Source organism: Oryza sativa, chromosome 2, assembly GCF_034140825.1.
Source record: "Oryza sativa Japonica Group chromosome 2, ASM3414082v1".
Taxonomy (NCBI): domain Eukaryota; kingdom Viridiplantae; phylum Streptophyta; class Magnoliopsida; order Poales; family Poaceae; genus Oryza; species Oryza sativa.
The window spans coordinates 32,781,163-32,805,181 of NC_089036.1; the positions used below are offsets into that span (position 1 = coordinate 32,781,163).

The following is a 24,019-nucleotide window of genomic DNA, read 5'->3' on the forward strand; positions in this document are numbered from 1 at the left end:
GATGGTTTGTGGTGTAAGCTAGAATGGGTTTCATGAAACCAATCCTGCAGATTAGGCTATGTAGAGAATGCGAGGCCGTTAGCTGGAGGAAGACGAAAGTATGTTCCAATGTCCCATGCTCGAACGTATAAATAGCTCTCGTATAGGACGGTTCTGTTCTGGTATAAATTAACGTCATACAACCGGACTATTGCACTTTAACTTATCAGGGGTCAGGCTGTGACCTAAGGTTCTGGTTCAACTCAACTTGAACCCATAGAACAACAAAATAGAAGAACGCTGTACTCCTACTTATGCAAAGAGAAACTCTGAGAACCTCTATGCCATGAAGGTACTCCCAACACAACTTCAATTTGTACCATAAAAAAGCGAGCAACCTGGCGTTCAATGGCCTGCATACAAAATTTTGGCCCCAGCGGATTGTATATGGATTGTATATGTTCGTTTTGTTTTTTCATCAATGTATTTATGCCCATGCAATCATCACTTTATATACTCATGTATAGCTAGTGCTACAGCAGTTACTTTGCAGTCTCCCCCAAATGTTGCCAACATTGACTAAACTCCAACTCTACATCAGTTCTGGGTGAGCAAAGGATAATCTGAAATTCTAAATAGACAATCACAAATAACTATTGGCATCCTGGATGTCTAAAAAGGAAACGTATCGTATGCACACAAGTCGTCTTTTCTTGTACACACCAACTAACAAATATCGTAAAAAATTCTTTAAAAATAATGTACCTTTAGTAATATTCCATCTACACATAAAATCCAATCTTTAAACTTTTGGTGAAACTTTTTAGTTAATGTGCGTAGTATGTACACAAAAAACTTGTATGCATAAGATATAGTAACATCTAAACAGAACCACACGGGCTTCAAAGAGCAAAACTGGACAAGAGAGCAAGCTGCAGTCGTAGCTTGCAGCTCTCATAACCTCTTTCAATACAATATATCAGTACAAGCCCCAAGGCTTGCTTTGCTTACAGAATCCCATGGAAAGATACATATCAATCAGAATGAGAACCACTGAACCTGGCCAATCTGGTGGTGACTAGCATAAAGCTCTCGAACTCGAAGGAGCTTCTATTGGGTGTACAGAGATTGATTGTAGGCACAGAATAACGGGAGCAATAATCCACGAAATTAACTACAATATAGATTTTGCTCGATGACTGATTTATACCACTCCACTGGCACTACAGGTATTTCATCGATCAGACCATGCAAATTCTCTTTAAATAACCCCGTCACCTCCAGCTGCCACAGCAAGGAAAAATCTGACTTCCTGATTAATTCTGATTTGTTGGCTGACATGAGCTGCAACGTCCTGAAGATTCATGCGAAATGTTAATAAATTTTCAAGTAAAAATGCTCTAATAAGACAGGCAACACCACAACAGTACATTGCACCACAATTAGTTTACCATTATACGAGCAAAAACTCACCAAAAAGTTTCTACAAAGGTACATCCATTGCTACGCCCACGGTACCAACTATGTCACAACTAGCAAGCACGATAGGTGAAACAGCAACTGAATGATTTGCCCGTTCTCCTCAAGTATGATGCTTTCTTGGTTGCTCTCACTCCACATTGATCTTCACTCACAGAAACTGCACTACGCATGTCTTGCGCTTTCTTTTGAGCAGTGCGTAGTTTGCCCAAGATTCTATCCATCGATGATGACCTCTTCTTTTCAAGCTTCATCTGAAAGTACAGAAGGCAGAACATGTAACCACAACTTATTACATTAAAAAGACTTAATTCCATATAATCAAAGAAAAAGTAAACCTTCAGGAAAATCAATTATACAAGCATGCATTTTTATGGTACAGAAGTACAAAAGACTACCTCTAACTTTCGAATTGCTGCCTCTGCTTTTGCTTTCTGCAGATTTTCCCAAGCAGTGATCTTCGCTTCCTCCCTCTTGCACCTTGACAGAAATAAAGTCTCAGCAATAGAACAAGTCACAGTTTGTGGCCTTAATTAGTAAGTCAATATTACATACTAAGCACTGCAAAATTTTCTCTCTTTTTTTTTGCTCTGTATTTAAATTATGACACTATTGACTTTATCTGCTCAAACTTTTTAAACTTTGACCATCAATAGAACTCAAAATATTTAGTATGAAAACATAAAAATCATATGGGTAGATTTTTCATTAATAAGTACTTTTATAATATTATAATCTTGTTAGATATTACCATTATATTCTAATAGAAAATTAATGATCAAAGTTGCACACCAAAGACCAAATAAAGTCAACAGTATCATATATTTAAATACGGAGGTAGTACTATTATCTGTCCGGAGTTCTGGTATTCACGAAGGGTAAAGAAAGAAGTAGGGGAAACATATTTTTCTTCTGTTCAAAGGGAAAAACAGGCACAAGGTTTAGGTTGCATAACTGAATACTAAAAAGTAGGGACTGAGAAAATTTATAGATAAAAAAAAGGCTAAATTTACATATGACTAAGTGGATATCTCATCCATACAACATTGGTTCTTGATTATATTAGTATGGTTTTGTCTTTTATTCATTTTTTTCTGCCACCTAGCTAGTTAGACCGTATAAAAAAAAATAACCATTTCACAGTCTAGTCCCTTATATTATAAATTGGAATGCTGTGAAAATAACTTTATAAAAGAACCTGTGGCTTACTGGCTTGTGATCCTATGGCATCTTGAAATAGATTTGCGCATTAAAATCAAATTTGTTGCATAGTATTTGTTTCTTAAGAAGGAAAATGAGTAAATATTTAATTTGCCACTTATTGGCAGACCATATAAGAGTCAAATCGAATTCCGCTTGCCTATGTATATGTACAAGCATACAACCAAATCAGCTTCAGCAGGAGACCTGGAGTGTGGCATAGACTTCTCTTTCAGGTTTCAACAAAAAGAACATAAGACTTTCAAAATTCAAACCAACAGAGAAGTATAGTCACTATGGCACTGACAGTAGGTTGGCAGTATAGGATTATGAGTTACAATATGAAGTACATGACTGTATGCTGGTCTCTAGGCATAAATCAAATTTACAAATAAAAAAAATGATAAACATGGGGAAAATATCTTACTTTGATACGCAGCTTTCTCTTTCTTTTTCATCAAAAGATGGAGCTCGAGTCTCAATTGTTTTCTTCCTCCACTCGACAATATTTGTTGACCGCCTATCAGACCCTCGTGTTACATGTCGCTTGGACCACCGGGTCACAGTTACTTGATCATCTACCTGGACATCTCGGACTTCAGGTTTAAGTGCATTACTATTTGGTTCTTTAATAGGATGTCCTGATGGTAAACTGGAACATGAATGTCTTGCTTTTGGAGAAGACGATATACTGTCATCAGGACTCATTTGTGTGGCAACATCTTTCTTTATTATTGGACTGGAAATGGCAGGAGTTTCTCCTCGCAGGCCTTGCAATTTATCATCTGTGCGCAGGGTACAAATTTGTTAAGAAATTTAATTAGCATATATGAAGATACATCTGAAGGTTGTTGAATTAACTGTGGAAAATCCCCAATACATAAAAATGCCATAACATTTTTATTTTGGTTGACAAAAATCTAATTATATCCATTTCATTGTTAAGCAAGATGGAAATAACATAATCCTGATGTACACTATCTGATGGCATACATGGTTATGGAAAGTCTTTTATAATGTCCATCTAAACGACACAACTAGCCTTCTGAAGACAGAAGATCACAGAACACATCAGACACTTGAAAGGCCTTAGAACTGGAAAAAACAAGATGTTACAAGCCGATTCAAATGTTCCCAAACAATCTACCAGTCCACATGTCAAAGAATTAAATGTTCAAGTGCATATGCATCAGGTGTTTTTGCATGCTTAGAAATGTGAACAGGTAAGATCAGTCTAAACAGAATGGATGCTCGGATTTGAGTGCCAAGGGGTTGTATGATTGAAATCTCCACCTTTGTGCTACACTGTATTGATTGAAGAACTTTAGATGCATTAACAGGTAGTAGTATGACGTTATGCATGTGAGCATCTTTCTTATTATAGTATCTCACTGCAAAAATGACAGGATATGCAAATAGCATAATGTCATGCATGCTCACTAACCACTACAAACTAAAGTGGAAAGTTCAATTTGATGATACCAAAACATATCACAAACGCCATGCACTCTTTTGGCCTATCCCAACATCAACAGAAAGTTGGAAAGTCGCGTATTCGAAGCTTGTGATAACAGGCAAGCTGTTACTTGAATTATGAGTCCACGCTGGACAAGTGACACAAGCTGCAAAACTTATATCAAGCGTCCTCATGAAATCTTATGCAAAATAACAAATGTGCAGACTGCAGTAGCAACAGAATCAGAACGCATGACAAGATACCAACAAATAAATGATAACAATGGAGAAGGGACTGCCGTAATCAAACCTTGTGCAGTTTCTTCTGAGATATTAGCAAAGGCGGATGCTTCCATAAGTGTCTCTGTCCACGCATGTATACTTGCTGATCTCAAGATATATGGGTCCTTCTCTGCAGAGTAAGATCGGCTACTGCCATCATCCCCACTTCTACCTCTTCCACTGCTGAAGTCACCATTGCGCACGTGCTCTGGCATGAGAACCCCAGCAGAAAAAGGAGAATGTGCTGCAAAATTAGCCGCTGCCAGAACACCATCAAAGCAGGGCACAAACGGCGAAGCAGCCGCATAAGCACCCGGTATTCCGCCTGGGTGGCCAAGTGGGCCACTCTTTGACTTGGGCCGTCTATGGTGAGGCGCCGGGGCTGACATCCTTCCAATCCCATCACAGGAAACTGGACTTAGGATCCACTTCTCTGCATCCTCCCATTTTGATGGCAGCTTCCTCCCATTGTTGAAAGGAAGAACAACCCCACTGCCCCCATACCTCCTATTGGTACCACCTCCAAGTGGCACCCGCTCTGAGCTCCATCCCTTAGGGTACTGCATGGTGCTAGCGCAATGCCGGTGGTAGTTTGGGGTACCGGGGCTCGGGAATGTGCCTGATCTGCTCCGTGATGACGCTGTGGAGCTCTTGCTCATTCCTCCAACATTACCCCCAACCAAGCACCTCGGCGAGAGCACCAGCAGTTCTATGCTCCCACCACCTCCGCCGGTGAGCTCATGCTTGGCCGGTGAAAGCAGCAACGCAGCCCCCTCCGCTCTGAGCTTCCGCTGCTTCTGGCACTCTACCAACCAACAGATTCCAAACCGAAGTCAGCAATCACACTCAACAGAGCACAAAAGCAGCAACCGTACTACAAGGGAAGATTAATCACCTCTCAGCGAGTGGGAGAAGGAGTCACTGACCGCTTCCCCCTCCTCCTCCTCCGAGCCCGCGTCGCCGTCGCCTCTCCACTCCTCCTCCTCCTCTTCCTCCTCACCTGCGTGTGGAAGAGGTTAGCTGGCGACAAATGTGCGGGCACTGGGATAACACAGCACACACCAAGCCGATCGCCCGCCCACCAACCTCGCGGTGCCGTGCCACGCGAGGCGTGGCTGCCGATGCCGATGCCGTGCACGCGCAGCGGCGAGGGCGCTGGATCTGGATCGGTCGCGCCGCGAGGCCCCACCGCCGGCTGCAGAAACCGCCAAGAGAGGGCAATCGCCTCAGCAATCAGGAGAAATCAAAACCACCGAACACCACTGCACAGTCGCCGCACTAGTCACACACTCACACTACCCCAAGCAGCAGAGACGAATTCGAAACAGCGAGCGATCCGTAAGCCGGCGAATCGCACCAAAATAGCAATGATAGAAAAGCGACGAAGCAGTCAGATGCGGCGCTTTTGCCTAGCTTTGTTCAAATTCGCCCGCCCTCTTTCTCCTTTTTGGCTTTATCTTTTGCTTGGGCGGGATGGTTTCGCCACTAACCTCGGATCCGCCATGTGAGCGGCGCGCGTGGCTGGATTGGATCTATTGACTTCTACCGCGCCCGCCCGCCCCTTGCACTAAAATACTCGCGATGCGCGTGCCGCAGCCATCCCTAACACGACAATGCGGCGGAGGAAGGGGAAGGTTAAGAGCGGGATATGTTTATTACTGCTGCGGCCGCCGCCGGTCGCCTTCGCCGCTGCGGCGGCGGCTTCTTCCGTCGTGCGGGATGGTGGCGTCGGTCGGCCGCGGCGGCGGCGGAGGCGGAGTCGGGGAACCCTAGCCCGGGCTCGAGGCGTCGCATGCTCGAGCGCGCGGTCGCATTCCCCGATGAAGCAGAGGGGGTGGTGGCAGTGGAGTGGGGGAACTGGGAAGGAGCAGCCGAGGTGTGGACGCGGCTGCCGACGAGTGCGGCAAGGTTTCAACCGGGCGCGAGGGGGCATTTCACACTCACACATGGGTTCCTCGCTCTCGCTGCCAGGTGGGCCCGTCCCCCGCACCGCTCGCTTCCAGTACAGACATGGAAGGTGGGACCCACGGGCCCGGGGTTTTGACTTGGCGCGAATCTTTCTGTCGGGGTGGTAGAGGGAGTAGTACTATTCCTTTGCTTCGTTTAAAACCCAGCCGCGAACACGTGGACACCGTCCGCGTCGTGGACCCCGCGTGTCAGCGGCGGATCACGTGGCGTGTCAGGCGGAGCCGGGTGCGTCGGAAAGGTGGTGGGTCCCGCTCGATACACTGCGACAGTGTGTGGGCCCCCCATCGAGGTGAGACTGTGAGGTCGGGTGATGATACTGCCGTGACAGTACCAGTGCCATGCTTGCCAGGGCAGGTGCCCCAGACGCGTGCAGTAATAAACGGCGCTTTGCTTTGCTTTCTCCACTTCTCCGTGGCGTCTTTCAGGCCCAGCGTAAAGGATTCCTGCTCCGAGCGATTTTTTTTTGTTTCAAATGGTGTAATTCTAGCATCTCTTATTGATTTACAGGTCAGGTTAGTACAATCTGGGTTGTTCAGCTGCAGTAGAAGGATAATACATTCTTGATTTACCGCTCCAGCTAATACAGTACTACTGCCCCTGCCACTATTTTACTGCTAGGCGCGTGCTGTGGGCTGTGGCATGATCATGGTCAGCTAGTACTCCTACTGAAAAAGGTTCACGGAGAGAGAGGCGTTAAACAGTCTAGGGAATTGGTGGAATCATGACACTTGTGCTCCCCCTGCTCCTCTCTCGAGTGACATACTACAACAGTGGCACTATGCTATCCAGCACGGTTGGCCGGTGATGCTTTTAAGGAGAAATCAAGTCACGCAGTAAGAGCAGGTACAATAACGCTGTTAGCCAACTATAAACACATTTTAATAAGAGCAGGTATAAAGCCTGCTTATCTAATATTTTAACATATATGATAAAGAGAGGGAAAGCAGAGAGAACAAAGCGGACGACAATTCAGTCGCCGGCTCAAGCACGAGCGCCTAGGGGCTCTGCCACTGCCGCTCGGGATAACCAATCGAAAATTAGAACTTGAACATTCAGAAGTTACCAACACCTGACAGGATGCGTTGGTTAAAGCATGGGTGTAGCCAATTGCTGTATCTACCGTTGTTTAGTTATCTCTTAAATAATGTGGTGAATTTTGGAGCCGGCAGTTAACTCTCTCTACTATTGAACTTGCTCTAAGATAAACGATGAGAGAGAGAAGCAGCGGGCTACAGATCTGTAGCCAGCTGCAGCACGGATTCTAAGATACACTATGTGTATGACATGTGGGATCATATATTAATAGTATAGTAAGCAACTATTGTATGAATTGGCTATTAGATTGGTTATAAATGAATTGGAGCTGGTAGTATTCTGTACTGTTAGACTTGCTCTAATGCGGTGACCCAACAATCGTGTAGCAGGGGCATCGATCGGCATCAGCATCCGTACGAGTTTGCAATCAAGTCATCAACACGCCTGGTTCTCCGTCAGCGTCAACGGACGTCTTCTGCTCTTCATGACGAACAGTTCTTTCCGGTATACGATGTGCGTACATCAGCTGCAATTTGGCACGGCTCTGGGTTGCGAAAGCAAAGCTTCGCGCTTTTGTAGTAGGGCCGATTGGTACACATGATTGCGCTGGATCATCACGGACCAGCCTGTCCGTTGTACGCTCGTAGTCGTATAATAAACTCAACAGATCACGGACGAACCGCTCGTGATAGTCGGACGTCCAGAGAGTGATCGATGATCATACATGGCAAAGAAAGTTTACTGATACAATCACGGAGTGTTTATGTTCGTCTTCTTCTCCACAATGCACAATCTCGACTCCGCCCTTATCATTGGGGTGAATCCACTAGAGATAGGCCGCCGCAAGTGAGATATCATATTGTAAGTTTTCTTTTAGATGATTGCAGGGAAACATCACGAAGTCATGGCTTTCACTCGCAATTTGTTCGTGTTATGCTTACCGATCAAGATTAGCTGATTACTCAATAAATACACACACCCAAGATTCAGCCTGACCAAGAATCACGGTACTACTTATTCACCGCCCTGCTACCGTTGTTGGCCTCCATGGCTACCCGCACGTGCCCTCCACGTCGACCGGCTCCGCCTCTTCCCCAGGTTCGTTGCAGCGAACACGCTGTAAATTTTGATATATTAGGTTATTCCTAACTCAAAACACTACACATAGTTTCCATAAACTCTACATCATTAAAAAACTGGTACTAGACACTACTATTCCAATACAAACATCACTATATATATTTAAATTTAATGCTATTTATCTCATATGATGTCTTGGATGTTGTGTAGAAACCAAGTCTCATATAAGACAAGGTTTCCTTCTCTTTTCTCATGTATTCACTTTCCACATCATTTTTCATCCTAGGTGACAGTTTTATTTAATGTTACGGATACCATCCTAGTCATTGGGTTGGAAATGACCTACTTATTATAGTTGGATTTGCGGCTTTGGAAACTTTCTAGCTTCACTACCGATCGGTTAGATGCGTAGTCGTCGGGATGTAGACGGGCTCATGGAATGACGGGGTGGAGCACTGGTTCGACCCTGGCACGGCATGCAAGAAATGCCACAGCTAGTGGAGGGTGGAGCGCTGGTCCGCCACCGGCGAGTGGCGTGCAAGAAACACAACAGTGGGATTGGGGGAGAAAGAACGAAGGGGAAAAGGGTAATCTCATGCACTCCTTAAATTTTCCAAAGCTGTCTCAAACGTCAAATAAAAAAAGATGGAGACAATATATTTTTTTATTCTAATATCACATAAGCGTCACGTGAGACAAAAACTAAATCAACACCATCACGTAGGCATTACGTCAGCAAACCTCCGATGATTTAAATTGTACCGGTTTTAGTAGTTGAGGGATCGAGATATCCGATATTACGATTTTGAAGACTGGTTCACTAGTTTTAAGGTAATCAAAGTGGACTTATTTCCTCCAAATAAAATCTGCCACATGGGCCTCCTTTAAGTGTCTAAAGGTTAGATGGGCCGAGCGGTTCTCCCTTCTGGGCCTAACCGGTAATTCTCTCTTTCTCTCTCTACAAATTGGGCCCGAAACGCTGAACCGTTAGCCCGCACGACAACTCTAGGTCAGCCACGAATCGTTTCACCTCACTTCCCACCACCTCTCGCCGCTTCGGGCATCGTCTCTCCCAGCGCCGGCCGGACCGATGGCGGCGGAGCCAGCAGCGGCCGAAGCCATGGATGTCGAGGCGCCGGCGCGACCAACCACCACCACCAGCACTGTATCCACCTCGAAGGGCAAGTCCCCCCACGACCTCCTCGCGGAGACCCGCGCCTCCGTGGAGGAGGTCGCCGCCCGGATCCTCGCCATCAAGAAGGACGACGCCCCCAGAACCGAGCTCCGGGAGCTCGTCGCCCAGATGTCCCTCCTCCTCATCACGCTTCGCCAGGTCCGTGCCGCTCCCGAATCCGCAACGCCTCTTCGCCGGGAACCCCTCGCGTTAGATCTGCTGTTTGCTCACTCGAGGGTTTGGATTTGCGCAGGCGAACAGGGAGATACTGATGGAGGAGGACAGGGTGAAGGCGGAGACGGAGGCGGCGAAGGCGCCCGTGGACTCCACGACGCTGCAGCTGCACAACCTTCTGTACGAGAAGAACCACTACGTGAAGGCCATTAGGGCGTGCCTCGACTTCCAGACCAAGTACCCGGGCATAGAGCTCGTGCCGACGGAGGAGTTCCACCGCGCCGCGCCGGCGGACATCCGCGATAAGACGCTCGCTGCTGACGCGTCCCACGACCTCATGCTCAAGCGCCTCAATTTCGAGCTAGTCCAGGTTGTGTACCGTGATCAGTTGATTCAGTTCCTACACAAATAGGAGATTTACTTGTCATGGGATAAATTCTTGTGCTTTGTTCATTGTTCGTCTAAATGATTAAAGCATCATAGAGAGTGTACAGGATTGTATGAGCATTTAGATTGGGGGTTTGTTCTGAAGGATCAGGGTAATAATCGAAAGAAAGAATCACATCGTAGCTGGGTTGACCTGCTAGTAAATTTAACGTAAATATTTAGCTTGGCTTGCAGGATTGGTTCTCCAAAAATTCAAATGTATATATAGAAAATGTTTTATAAATTCACCGTTATTTTTGTAGTTTAGAGTGCTCATATATCAAACTGTTCTTAAGTAGAACGCTTTGTTGTTATGGAAACTCTTTTTATGTATATTGATTTTAGTCAGTTGCATAATTCTTCTTAAATCTGATAATTCTTTGTGTGACTAGTGATCAAGGTTTGTAGTATGTTTTTGGATATGATTTGATCTGCTTAATTTGTTTATCACCTCTAGTTGTTTGAATATGTGTTTGCTTGCTAGGACAAAAGTCCCTTACTCCCTTTGTGCTAGTGTGGTCTTGATTTGTTTGGGTCCCAATATTTGTTCTGATATCTAAAGTAAGTTTGAAATCTGAAACAGCGGAAAGAGCTATGCAAGCTACATGAGAAATTGGAGCAGCGGAAGAGCAGTTTGTTGGACACAATTGCAAATCAGAAAAAGTTCCTTTCGAGCCTCCCAACCCATTTGAAATCACTGAAGAAAGCATCATTGCCAGTGCAGCAGCAGCTGGGGATGCAACATACCAAGAAACTAAAGCAGCATCATGCAGCTGAACTGCTTCCAACTCCTCTATATATAGTTTACACGCAGTTTTTAGGACAGAAAGAAGCATTCGGAGAGAATATTGAAGTGGAGATCACTGGAAGCACAAAGGATGCTCAGATGTTTGCTCAACAGCAAGCTAAGCAGGAAAATGGTTGGTTCATATAATCATATCTCATTGGAATATAGTTTATTTGATTTCCTATTACAGAAGTGCAATACTCGCAATAATTAATGACATTTATTCTATCTCTTCTCATGTACCGTATGATATGTAAGGGATCCTTTTTACTACTTTTAGAAAAGCAATGTAGCGTAGCCACATATTAAATGACCAGATGCAATTTCCTAGTAGATACTTGTGTCTAGCATAAACAGTTCGTTCTCATATAGCAGTATAGAAGCCCCGGTCTTTTATGGAAGCTGTTATATTTTAGTTCCTCATTACAAATTGAAGCTGCATGTAAATAATGCATGCTTGCTTCAATACTTGTATAATGGTTAGAATCAGATTGCTAATGGTTCTCTTCCACTTGTTATAATCTGTAAAGGTGGTAGACTAGGAAATATTTCTGATAAAGCGTGTCTTTTGTATCTGCAATAGCTGGCACTTTGTCAAATGGTGATAATAGAGTGGATGACGATGCAATTGATGATGAAGAAGATGCTCAAAGAAGAAGGTCAAGGTCAAGAAAAAGTGTTGTGAAGGAAGCTAGTAATTCAGTAGTGGCATATCAACTTCATCCCCTTAAAGTTATTCTCCATGTATACGACACTGAAGAGTCTGGAGCAAAGCGTCGTAAGCTCATGGTCCTGAGATTCGACTACTTGGCAAAGTTGAACGTTGTTTGTGTTGGAATTGAAGATTCAAAGGGGCTGGACCATGATATCCTATGCAACTTATTTCCAGATGACACTGGTTTAGAGTTGCCTCATCAGGTTGGAATCAGCTGATTTTGACTATTGCTAGCTGAATGCCCTTGCATTTTAATGGAATTAAAAGAAAAAAAATCATATCATTACCATTTCAAATATTAATCCAAGAATTCATATTGCTGTTGGAATTTGATATCTTCCCCTTAAATACTTTGTATAAAATTCTCTTATTATTGTTTTGATACCTAACACAGTATACCTACTTGTTCATATCACTATTTGATGGTCCCACATGTCAGGAGATATCATAGTGGTAGGTTAAGGCAGATTCACCATTCACCACCACCACTTGAGTTTTTTTAAAGGAATATATATACAAATCATTCTGTGACAATCTCTAGTTGATAGGTCATTTTGGTTTCCTTATATTTGTGGCCATAGGCAGCAGTGAGCTATCATGGCTTTATCTCATGTTGGTAGCCAAATGTTTTTGGTTAGTTCTCTGTTATATTATCTTAAAGAGAGTCGTTTTATCAATTTTATGCAGATGGCTAAACTTTATGCTGGGGAGGTTCCGAACTTCAGTGAAAAGGATTCAAGGCCATACAAGTGGGCACAACATCTAGCTGGTATAGATTTCTTGCCAGAAGTGCCTCTATCTGTTGGTGATGATTCTAACAGAGCATCGAGAAGTGCGGACTTGTCATCTGGGCTTGCTTTATACCGTCAGCAGAATCGTGCACAGACTATTTTGCAGAGAATCCGCTCACGGAAGGTTGCACAGATGGCTCTTACGTGAGTCACTGCTTCACAATCTTGTAGTTTGGGATGTAACAAAATTTGGATGGTAGATCCTTATAGATGGAGGAAATGTACTTTGGCTGATGAGTTTTTGCTTCATTGCACATGTCATTCTGTGACGTGCTACATTATTAGTTGATGAAAAATATTTGATGAGCAAAGTTTGTGAACATCTCGTCTCCTTTTTCTTATGAGTACTATGCATTTCCTTTGTGATTAGTAGCATCTTGTATCTTTTACTTATGACCTCTTATATGTTTTTGAGTTATTTGATTACAGGTGGCAGCTTGATTATTTAACTAAGCTGAAGTGGCCTCAAATTGAACACGAGAATGCACCATGGGCATCACGTACCCCATTGTGTAGTCTGCATAGCTGGTCATTTACTGGGATATTTCCTGAGCCAGCACCTCGTTCTCCTTTGATGGTTGTTGGGGCTGCAGGAAGTGTTGACAGTGATATGGAGCGAAGATCTGTGACGCATTGGGAAGAAACTGAGAGTACCAGGGAGGATGGGGAGCTTCTGGCCGTGGTTCCTGCTGAAAACACGCCAAGTGTTTCTAAAATATCACACTCTGAAGTGTCACCGGAGGTTCGAAACCATTCTAGAGGCTTATCCCTGATATCAAAGAGCGCCACACCATCTAAACTAAGCATCTCACACAGTTTTGGTAGAAATGAGGACGATCTTGATCTCTTGATGTATAGTGACAGTGAGTTAGAGGAACAGACATTTGTTGACCAAGAAGTGGAAAAAGTCAACCTTGCTACAGACAAATCCTGGGAGGACTATGCTTCCAGGGAGTTTACCCTGGTCTTGAGTAAAACTCTGAAGAATGGTCCAAAAGTAATGCTGGAAGCCAAGGTAAATTCTTCAGTTACTCTTTTGGTGTGAGCCTTCCTTAAAGTATGTCCATGCACAATACTTTCTCACTGTGGATTTTTCATTGCAGATTGCGATCAGCATGGAATATCCTGTTAGGCCACCTTTTTTCACATTGCAATTGCTTTCGGGAAAGACTGAAGCTTTAAAATGGCACAATGATCTTAGAGCAATGGAAGCTGAGGTTTGTACTGCTAACTGCTCTCACTTTAATGTATTTCTCAGTGAAGCTTCACTGCTTATGCTGGCTACACTTATGATGCAGGTGAATCTTCACATCCTTCAGGTTGTACCTTCGTCATATGAGGACTACATACTTACTCACCAAATTCTGTGCCTGGCTATGTTATTTGATATGCATTTTGATGAGGATCATGGTAAAAGAAAGGTTACTTCAGTGATTGATGTGGGTCTATGTAAACCAGTTAGTGGAACCATGCTTACCAGATCAGTCAGGGGAAGAGACCGCAGACAGACTATTTATTGGCGCAGCGCTGATTGTTCTTCTAGTTGTTTATAGAGTATGCATAATGCTGGCCCTACTGAATCAAGCATCTCGTCTCATTTTGAGGAAATTGGATGCTGACAGTGACAGTCTTTCATTCCTTCCCGCCACGGAGAAAGTTGCCTAACATGGATTCATGGTTATTCCTACTGGCTTGACATAGATGATGAGCTTTTTCCTTTTCTTTTGTTTGCTGGAGAGATGCTTCGCTGTTGTGATACTGATGAGATTATCTAACTACCCTGACTGTAGCCAATGGAGTGTTGTCGGGCTTGTGTATGAGGATTTTTTTTTTTTTTGGGTGGGGGTGGGTAAGAGCCAATGCAAGATATCCACTTTTTTCACGGTCATCATCAGAAGATATGTAACCGTACAACATTCTAAAACTCTTGTTGCATCCTGTATTCTTCCAGCACGTTTTGGGAAGCCTTCAGCATTAAGCAAAAGAACAGCTTGCACCAAGTATAGCTTGCGTGCCAAGGGTGATCAGACTTGTATGTGACTTGAGTCATCTGATGTTTCATCACTTGGGTGACATCTGTGAGGTAATGCATTGCTCGTCCTGAGTCCTGACCCATGGATTGACTGATGTTAGCCATGCTATCTTGGAAACATTGTTGTATGCCAACCGGACCGATTTTCATCATATTATTGTGTTTAAGCCATGAATTTACATCGAATCTACACTGTCTTGTTCAAGAATTCTGAAAATGAATGCTGCATTCCACTTTATGAATCATATTATTGTGTTTAAGGCATGAATTTACACTGTGGATGTTGCATTCCACTTCATGAATCATGAATCACAAGCCTGTTACTAGTTTACTACTAAATGTGTTGGCGCCGACGCCGACGAGCTACCTATCGGAGCGGCTCGAGCGAGGCGGCGCCGAGCCTGGTGGCGTTCACGTAGTCCTGCGGCGCGTGCGGCGGCAGGCCCGGCAGCAGCAGCCCGGCGGCCCTGGCGATCCTCATCAGCCAACCCTCACCGTACTCCGGCCCGTCGACATAGCCGATGACGAAGCTCCGGGCGAGCTCCCACGCCGCGTTCGCGTACTTGGGCACCACCGTCAGCAGCGAGAAGTAGTTCTTGTTCGGCTCCTCCTCCGTCACCTGCATCGCCACAACACCAATCCTCGTCAGTCACCAAGTTCAGTTGGAACACAGTTGTGGGCTACAACTAGCACATGCTGCATCTGCCAATTGGCACAGTTTGCAGCATCATCCTCTTCTCTCCATCCCACACCAAAGTGGGCTCCAGTTCCAGGCTTTCAGCAAGCAAGGCAAGGATGCTGCCCATGACGAGAAAAGAAGCTTCTCACTTTCTATTGTTCTTAACACCAAATTCTTGCTTGCAAGCCATGCTTGCTTGCCTTGAAAACATGACCGTGTGTATATTGGTCACTGGACCCCTTTCCAAGCTCTTTCAGGGGATTGGATTAGATGCCAAGAAACAACCCAATCTAATGCAATCTGTCAACAGGCCGGCCCTACACTACTAACAACGTACTCGCTCAATTAATAAAAAAACAACCTATGCGACATATTCTAATACTACAAATCTAAACAGACACATATTCAAATATATTATATTAGGATGTATTATATCTGATACTAAGTTGGTTTTTATAAGATCTAAACATATATCTATCTAGATTTATAATACTAGAATGTGTCACATCTCATATTAGATCCGTAGTACTATAGGTAGAAAGACTAGAGTTGGACACTGACATGGCCTTTGTAGAAGCTGTCGAAGTAGAGGCACGTCCCAAAGTGCTTGAACAGAAGGGCCGTGTCGTCGTAGGGCACCCTGGGCACGATGTCGTTGCAGTACACGAACCTGAAGTACCGGCTCACCGGCGTCGCCAGGTGCCCGTCCATGAACCGGCAGAGCCCCTCGTCGCCGACGCGCGGCTGCCCGAACGTGTACACGCCGTGGAGCCTCGCCAGCATGTCCTCCTCGCCGTGCAGCGCCAGCACGGTCGGGAAGAGGATGGCGAGCGCGCCGCCGAGGCTGTGCCCGGCGACCACGAACCGGGCGCGCGGGTTCTCCGCCAGGAACGCCCTGAGCCGCTCGCGGATGACGTAGTAGGCGAACGGCTTCTTGTCGCTGCCGCCGTCGTCTCCGGCGCCGGTGGGTTGCTCCGGCCAGCCGCCGTTCCTCTGCAGGCCCAGCGCCTTCATGAAGCCGCCGTGGACCTTGCCGACGCCGGGGATCTCGTACCACGAGAAGTCCACGTCGGCGCACCACTGCTCCGTGTCGAACGGCTTCGTGCCGCAGAACGCCACCACGGCGAGGCTCGCGTCCTCCGCCTTGTCCGACACCATGAACGCCTGGGTCGTGTAGTCCTCCTGGAATTCTGCACAAAAAATGGAACAAATTAAGCGAGTTGGTGAAAATGGCATATGCAACTCACAATGTGCACGAATTTACTACTCCCTCCGTTTCGTAAAGTTGTTTGACTCTTTTTCTAATTAAATTTTGTTAAGTTTGACTAAATTTATAGAAAAATTTCGCAACATCTAAACTATTAAATTAGTTTCATTAAATTGAACATTGAATATATTTTGATAATATGTTTGTTTTGTGTTGAAAATAATACTGTATTTTCTATAAATTTGGTCATACCTAAAAAAAGTTTGACTAGAAAAAAAATCAAACGACATTATAATGTTTTCCAAAAAGTTGTATTTTTACCATTCCAGCAGTTGTAGAAGCCCACGAAATTCATCTGCAGAAGAAACAGACTCGTGAGGAGAGGTTAAAAATGTGACGGCGATTTCAAGATTTGGGACTATGCAGAGTTTGAACGAATTTTCACTGACCTGCCAGTGGTTCTGAACAACAGTTCTGACGACGAGTTCGTTCTCGTAGGCTAGTTTTGCAGCCATGATCGACAGGGCAGCGTGGTAGTTTCTATCCTCTGGTTTGATCTTCTCGTCAAGATCGATTCTTGTGTCAAGCAATCCAATGCATGATCGGTAATTGATGGATGATTTGTCTGGCATTTTCACCTTTCCTGCAGAAGTGCAGAGATAGCAATTATCATCTTTTTTTTTCTTCTTCGCTTATATCATTACTTCATTATACCTCGATGAACAGAGGATGCAATGAAGAACATATTTTAAGTAGCTAGTCTACGAGAAATCTTCAACTGTTGAAATAGAAAATGATAGGGCAAAAACGACAAAAAAAAACAAAAAACTAGCGCTTATTTTTTTGCATATCTAATTAGAGAAGCGCAATCAATTAAGCAGCCCAGAAACACGGAATATGATAAATTTGCTTAGAAAAAACTGAAAAACAGCCTTAAATATCGAGTCTCCCTTGCTTTGTAACATTGAACACTAGCTAGGAGTAGAAATCAGGATGGAAGTTAGCTGCTAGCTGTATACTGCTACGTTGTAATACGAGGAAATGTTCTTGTCTGTGATGCAGAGCAAACTCAAGATCGGAGCACGCACGAACGTGAAAGCGAAATAATCATAAATGCAAATCTACGAGGCCGTGATAAATGTAACTGACAGCTGTATTTGTACGAGGAGCAAGTTTTTCTTGCAAGTTTAACTGCAGAAGAACATGCAAGCCAAGCTAGCTAGGTAGCTAGTTAACCTGTACAGAGTTAAAATCTGTACCTTGCAGAGCGTTGGTGATGAGCATGAAGACGCTGCCGCCATTCTCGTTGAGGAGGTTCATCCAGTACTCCGTCCCGCCGCCGAGCAGCGCCATCGGCTTCTTCGTCCACAGCAGCAGCATCTGCGCCACCAGCGACACGAACAGCGCCCACCGCCGCCGACGCTCGGCGATCTCCGTGCCGATGGGGCAGTCCACGGCGGCGTTCTCCGCCACCTTGCACGACCACAGCAGGTGGAACAGGTCGCCGATGCCGCCCTTGTCCGGCCGCAGCACCATGAAGTCGCCGCCGAAGCCGCCGCCGCCGCCGCCGCCGCCGCCGTATTCTCCAGCTCCGGCCATTTTTGATGCTTACGACCAAAGCCAAGAAAACCGCGAGCTTCGAATCTTCGTTGGTGTTGGCTTAGCTAGCGTCGACACAGCTCGTTGCTCTTCCCGTACGTCGAAGCACAGCGATGTTTATATAGAAGTGGTCATGCAATGCAATTAGGTAGAGGCATATAAGCGCAATTAGCAGCTGACCTAGCCGTGTCAACTCTGCCAATTAGCGTATGAGATTAGTGCAAAGCTTGGATGAGTTTAATTAACCAGTTCAAAGTGATCAGTCCGATCAACGATGATATATAAAACCGTGTTCATGTCCACGCGAGTACACACACACACAATATCTTTTTCAGCCAAGTCAGACTCTTGTTTTTGCGTACATTTGTAAGATGCGATATTTGAAATCCTGAGGCATTTCACAATTTCGTAACAGTTTATTTGGTGGTTTTTGCTGTGCGTGCATGGTATGCGACGTGCATCTTAAGTTTCTTTCTTGCAATATTTCTCAGCATAAAGGGGATTGGCCAGTCACAGTTCTCACGGAGAAGCGTAGATGTACTGATCTCTAGCTAGTGCGCCTGTCATGCGTGCAACGATAGCGACCTAGCCAACAGTTCATCATTAACTACAGATTTATCTGACAATTAACAATGCGATTCCTTTGTCATAACCTTGCTACTAGTACTAGTATAGGCATTGTTCAGCTGGCGGCAAAAAAAGTTTGTGTACATTTCGTCAGCAGTAGACATAGGTATTATCGATCGAGATGGGGTATCATTTGGCTGGAAAACGAGTCCTGAAAGAATGATTCAATAGAAGCAATTAAGAGAGTGACATGGCAATTTCATCCTTGGAAGCTATCACCATATCCGTAACAAGCCACCCCAGTTGCTGCAGCTCGATTATTGCTTGATGCGTTCCTTCACCCCCCACCATCTCGGTCAGAAACTAGCTATGCAATATGCATCACCGGCTGTTACGTGAGGCTCACGAAGCATTGGAGTGATCTCCCAACTAACGAGGCATCAATGGCTGGCTAGCTACTTCTCTTCCATTTCCATTTCTTCTTGGTCTTGGCGTTCGATTCGATCCCCGCCGGGCTCCTCAAGCAAACAAATTTGGTGGAAAACACCGCGTGATACTCCTAAGAATTTGTCCTTAATTTCCTACTGTTTTTACTTAAAAAAATGGTGTGATGTTTTTGTTCATAGTTAAATTGCTACACGTGTGCAGTATTTTTTAGAAACACGGTACAATTGTAAGCGTTCATAATACGCAGACTCATCCCGCCTAAACACACACGCACACCCTACCCCTATGAGCACGTTTAGAAGATTATGCCGATATATCTTAAAATCGACGAAGTCACCATGAATATCTCACTAAAAAAATAATTAGTCATAAATGAGTACTGTGTTAAGTTTAAAACTTGTATCAAGGTGGGTTGGTTTCACCACAAGAAACCTAACCAGTTGTGCACTCGTGCTACACTCACTTCAACTACGTGTGTGCTGTTTGATACAGTGGATGTGGATCCACATGGAAATTATGGTCCAAACAGAAACAGGTGTATGTCACTTTGTGTGTATATCTCGCAAATTCAGACGAAATGGATGAACCATTTTGGATCTTACTCTCCACTGAAAAAGCACTAGACATCATTAGTAAATGGAAAATAAGTAGATAACCACGTCTCCAAAAATAGACCGGCAATGTAGTAGCATCGAGTCTTTGGTCTTCCTGGACGTCGCTTACAAGATAACGACGTAAAGCGTCGCTTACAAGAAGAATACGCCTTAGTAACAACTTCTACTAGCAAATATGCAAAGAAGCAGCTCAGGAAAAATCTCAATTCTTCAGTGATCTGGCCATTAGTCATAGTAAAATCAGGGCGAAGCCAGGATAGATGGTCACCGGGGTCACTATTAATTAACGATCCTAACAATTGGCTATAGCTTCTAATAATTTTAAGTCTATTGTTGTAGTAGTAGTTACCTTTTACATATCAGGGGGTGTTTAGATCTAGGGGTGTAAAGTTTTAGCGTGTCACATCGGATATTATATAGGGTATCACATGGGGTGATCGGGCACTAATAAAAAAAACTAATTATATAATCCGTCAGTAAACAGCGAGACGAATTTATTAAGCCTAATTAATCTGTCATTAGAAAGTGTCTACCGTAGCACGACATTATCAAATCATGGAGCAATTAGGCTTAAAAGATTCGTCTTACAAATTAGTCGCAATATGTGCAATTAGCTAATTTTTTAGCCTATATTTAATACTTCATGCAGGTGTTAAACGTTCGATGTGATATGGCGTAAATTTTTTGTGTGGGAACTAAACAGGGCCTCAATTACAACCACATCATTATTGTACTAGGTTACACTATTTGGGAAAAGAATATAACAACCTCTTATATGGTGAAAATCACCTTTGTTATATTCCTGTTAATAGTGAAATTTGGTAATTGGCAAAGACGTCATCGGCTTAGAATCATTATCGGCTGTAGCATCTCGGAATCAGTCGATGGGAGTTATCAAGTCGCCAATAGTCGGATTCCTGCTATATTCGGTTAAGGAAATCAATCTACTAAAGGAAGCTTATTCCTAAGTGACCGAGTTTAAAGAGGATGCGGCATGACAGTTTATCTATTAATTAGGAATAGTTTGTTAGTTTCCTTTTATCTTTAGGAAAGTGTGTTTAGTGTCCGATAAGGACTTTATATTTTCCTTTTATCTTTAGGTTAGTTTCTTTCTTGTCTGACAAGGACTTGTATCAACCCATGGGTATAAATATGTACACCCGGGGTCTATGTAATATATCCTCACGATCAATACAATTCGGCGCATCGCCACCTTTTACCTTTTCTACTTTATTTTATCGTCCGGCGGGACTTGGCACCTGACGCAGGGCTGCATCGGTGTTCGATCTCCGGCGAAGGGGTAAGTCCAATGTTCCGTTGGCCCAGGCAATTGTCTCATCTACGTCGGCGTCGTTCAAGGCTGCATCAGGACATTCGACCTCTTGGATTACTCTGGTTTAGATAATATATTTGCTTGGCTATTTATCATATGTCTATGTTAATCTAGTCCTAGCATCTCAATTTAGTTCTATCGGCTATCTCTCGCTTTAGGGTTTCTGCCAGTATCGGTTAAATCGCCTTACTAGATTAGATTAGCCTAGGCATCTACCACCCTGAAAATCAGTCAACGGCTTAATTGTCTAGATATTGTGTTTCTTTTCATACTTAGTGCTACATCAGTTAAGTTTGATCTACTAAGTCGTGCTTAGAACCATAATTTCTAGTCTGCTTCTTGATTGCCAATAAGGGTTTCATCGGGGTTTCAGCCGATGAGTTATCTGGACGTTGCATCGGCTTACAAGGACTGCATACATATTGGATTTAGCCGATCGCAATAAGATTTAATTTTTAAATATAATCTTGTGGATTTTATGACATCGGACCTCCAGCCGATGTATGCTTTAACTTTCGGATCGATGCTTATTTATCATATCATTGCTAGCCGATTGGTTTATATTGGATTGTATTGTTATTTTATTACATCATCATCAGCCGTTTGCCTTTATATCATTATCTACATTGGACATATAGCCGATTGCTTAAACCCTATCGCTATCGGCTGGTATCGGCATCGGCTATTATCGGCTATCGGCTGGAACTACTCCATAGGCTTGTCAGCCGATCGGCTGTTTTGATCTACCATTTACATATCTTGTCAGTTGTAGGATCAAACTGACTGGCACGCCCGCACCTCATTAATTTTTGGACCTGCACAGGAGCTAAGCAGATCTCCCAGGCCGGTGTGTTCGATTTTTTCGTCAACAATTCCCCCAGGCTCATGCATCATGATCATGTAACTGAACTTGAAAAATCAGACGTTTATATTTCAAAACTCTAATTTCCTCAAATTCAGACTTGAGAGACTAGGTTCAACCAAATTGTGATGATAATCAAGAAATAATAATAGGATTAGTTGGCTACTGGAGCAATTAATCCTAAATAAGGGCCACTTTATGAGCGCCAGTCTAAAATGTATATGTATATCTATGTAGACTGATATATAATCACAATTGCTAACTAATTTTCTATTTGCTAGCTGATAATGGTATCGTTCCTTGCCACCAGTTGAGCTTTAACGAAACAATCACCAGGGTCTAGTGTTTTCTTTGACCGGGGTCATAGCTGTAAAATAAAAAGGAGTATAAGGGACTCAGAAGAAATCATCGGGGTCTACTGACCCCAATAACTTGCTATAGCTTCGCCCCTGACTGTACAAGCATCTTTATTATGTTAATGATGGTGTAATCTGGTCAGTAAAAGCGATTCTGTGAATTTTGCCTGCTCCAGAGTATGCCAAGTCAATGCTAATCTGGCCTGTACGTATCAGATAACCAGGACACCTCTGCTTGTCCAGTTTGGTCACTGAAACCGTCTGCGTCAAGAACCTAACTTTGGTATGACATGTCGATCCAATTCGGAGTTAACACAGTAAGTAAATAGTAACATGTATGTACAATTATAAACGTGATCTTTTCTTCACGAGACTACGAGAGACGAAGACGATGGCATATTGGAATGTCCATTCTGCCGCCTGCCGCCGTGGAATCTGATGTCCATGGGGCCAGGGATTGCCAGATTTGGATCGCTACCGCCTACCAGTGGTTGCGACCCATATTGGGGTGGGCCGAAATGGCTGAACGTTCTGATACGGGCCTTTCCTCGATCCAAAACGCGAAGACTATGGGCCTGAAAAGGTCCATAACAACTCGATGTGGGCCTCCGGTGCTCAAGGAAACGGCCCAGCGGTAACGAAATCAGAGGCCATTAGTTGTTGGGCCTCAAAGACCTACTGAGAAAAGAAGCCTACTACACTATCTCCAGCCTCCAGCTCTCCTTCCGTCCCTTCCGTCTCCGATGGCTGCCGTCGGAGTCATCAACTCGTCAGATCCCTGACTCCATCTTAGAGCAATGCAAATCCACTGTTATACTGCACCTGCAGTACGTGTCACTGACATATGGGTCCCACCTATTCCGGGCCCACATGTCAATGGCACTTACTGCACATGCATTACAGGAGAGGATCCCAACTCAAGTTTAATAGTATAGCCCACTACTAGCTCCAATTCATCTATAGCCGATCTAATAGCCAATTCATACAATAGTTGCTTACTATATTATTAATATATGGTCTCACCTGTCATACACACATTGCGTCTTGAAGTCCGTGCTGCAGCTGGCTACAGATCTGTAGCCCGCTGCTCTTCTCTCTCATATTTTATCTTATTAAAAATATGTTTATAGCTGGTAAATAGTCTGCTATTGTACCTGCTCTTAGAAAGCATTGAGTTAGGCCATGTGGACTCATGATGCTGGACCCCATTTGTCAGGGTCCCTCAGGAGTTGCGTCCCCTATAGATCTACGGTTGCCTCATCATCCTAGGACCTGCCATGGCGCCCCTTCGACCTCACCAGTGGCAAGGGAGGAAGGGATTGAAATTATTGCCAGATTGTACTTGTACAAGATACAAGAATTTAGTAGGTAGACGCATTTTAATGTAAGAATTTGAAAATTGGGCAAACTGGTACACTAACGTCCGAGGCAAGCTAAAAAACTGTAAATTTGCCAATCAGAAGACTACCAGACAATCGATTTACTTGATCATTAGCTTCAAAAACAGAATCGAGACACATTTGGCTCTAATTTAGATGATTCTTTTTTTGGCAAGACTATAATATAATGCGTTGACATATTGAAATCACATAGATAATTAAAAGCTCTTGATTTTCTACGACAATATTTGAAGAAACTATGGATCGGGCGCCCAAATTTTCTCCGACAAAATCGGACGCCCTCCTCTTCTCCAATGGATGCTTGATGCCTGTCTTGTCGCATGCATGTTTCCTTTGCCTCTGCATGCTTATATTTTCAATTAAAAAAAATCTATAGTG

The 24,019-nt window shown here is 44.0% G+C and overlaps 3 protein-coding genes across 5 annotated transcripts; 1 reads left to right on the top strand and 2 right to left on the bottom strand.

Annotated features, from left to right (window-relative positions):
- Window positions 1-895: 895 nt before the first annotated feature.
- On the bottom strand, window positions 896-6,343 carry LOC4330840 (uncharacterized). Of its 3 annotated transcripts, none has more exons than XM_015767393.3 (8): window positions 6,055-6,300; window positions 5,482-5,590; window positions 5,291-5,395; window positions 4,424-5,200; window positions 3,086-3,443; window positions 1,857-1,938; window positions 1,453-1,712; window positions 896-1,333 (listed from the first exon to the last, which is right to left on the bottom strand). In XM_015767393.3, exons 1-7 carry the CDS (start codon window positions 6,187-6,189, stop codon window positions 1,512-1,514), a joined length of 1,767 nt encoding a protein of 588 aa, XP_015622879.1. In that variant the 5' UTR covers window positions 6,190-6,300; the 3' UTR covers window positions 896-1,333; window positions 1,453-1,511. The 3 variants fall into 3 exon arrangements, with proteins under 3 accessions (XP_015622879.1, XP_015622878.1, XP_066163946.1); XM_015767392.3 differs by having other exon boundaries at window positions 5,458-5,590; XM_066307849.1 differs by lacking the exon at window positions 5,482-5,590 and having other exon boundaries at window positions 6,055-6,343.
- A 3,175-nt stretch (window positions 6,344-9,518) lies between these two features.
- LOC4330841 (THO complex subunit 5A) lies at window positions 9,519-14,763 on the top strand. Its single transcript, XM_015771310.3, has 8 exons — window positions 9,519-9,811; window positions 9,906-10,196; window positions 10,836-11,172; window positions 11,623-11,957; window positions 12,442-12,689; window positions 12,975-13,560; window positions 13,649-13,762; window positions 13,844-14,763. Exons 1-8 carry the CDS (start codon window positions 9,569-9,571, stop codon window positions 14,096-14,098), a joined length of 2,409 nt encoding a protein of 802 aa, XP_015626796.1. The 5' UTR covers window positions 9,519-9,568; the 3' UTR covers window positions 14,099-14,763.
- LOC4330842 (triacylglycerol lipase OBL1) lies at window positions 14,689-18,402 on the bottom strand. The gene is made up of 5 exons (XM_015771311.3): window positions 17,723-18,402; window positions 16,913-17,106; window positions 16,785-16,818; window positions 15,818-16,446; window positions 14,689-15,196 (listed from the first exon to the last, which is right to left on the bottom strand). Exons 1-5 carry the CDS (start codon window positions 18,060-18,062, stop codon window positions 14,945-14,947), a joined length of 1,449 nt encoding a protein of 482 aa, XP_015626797.1. The 5' UTR covers window positions 18,063-18,402; the 3' UTR covers window positions 14,689-14,944.
- Window positions 18,403-24,019: the final 5,617 nt, after the last annotated feature.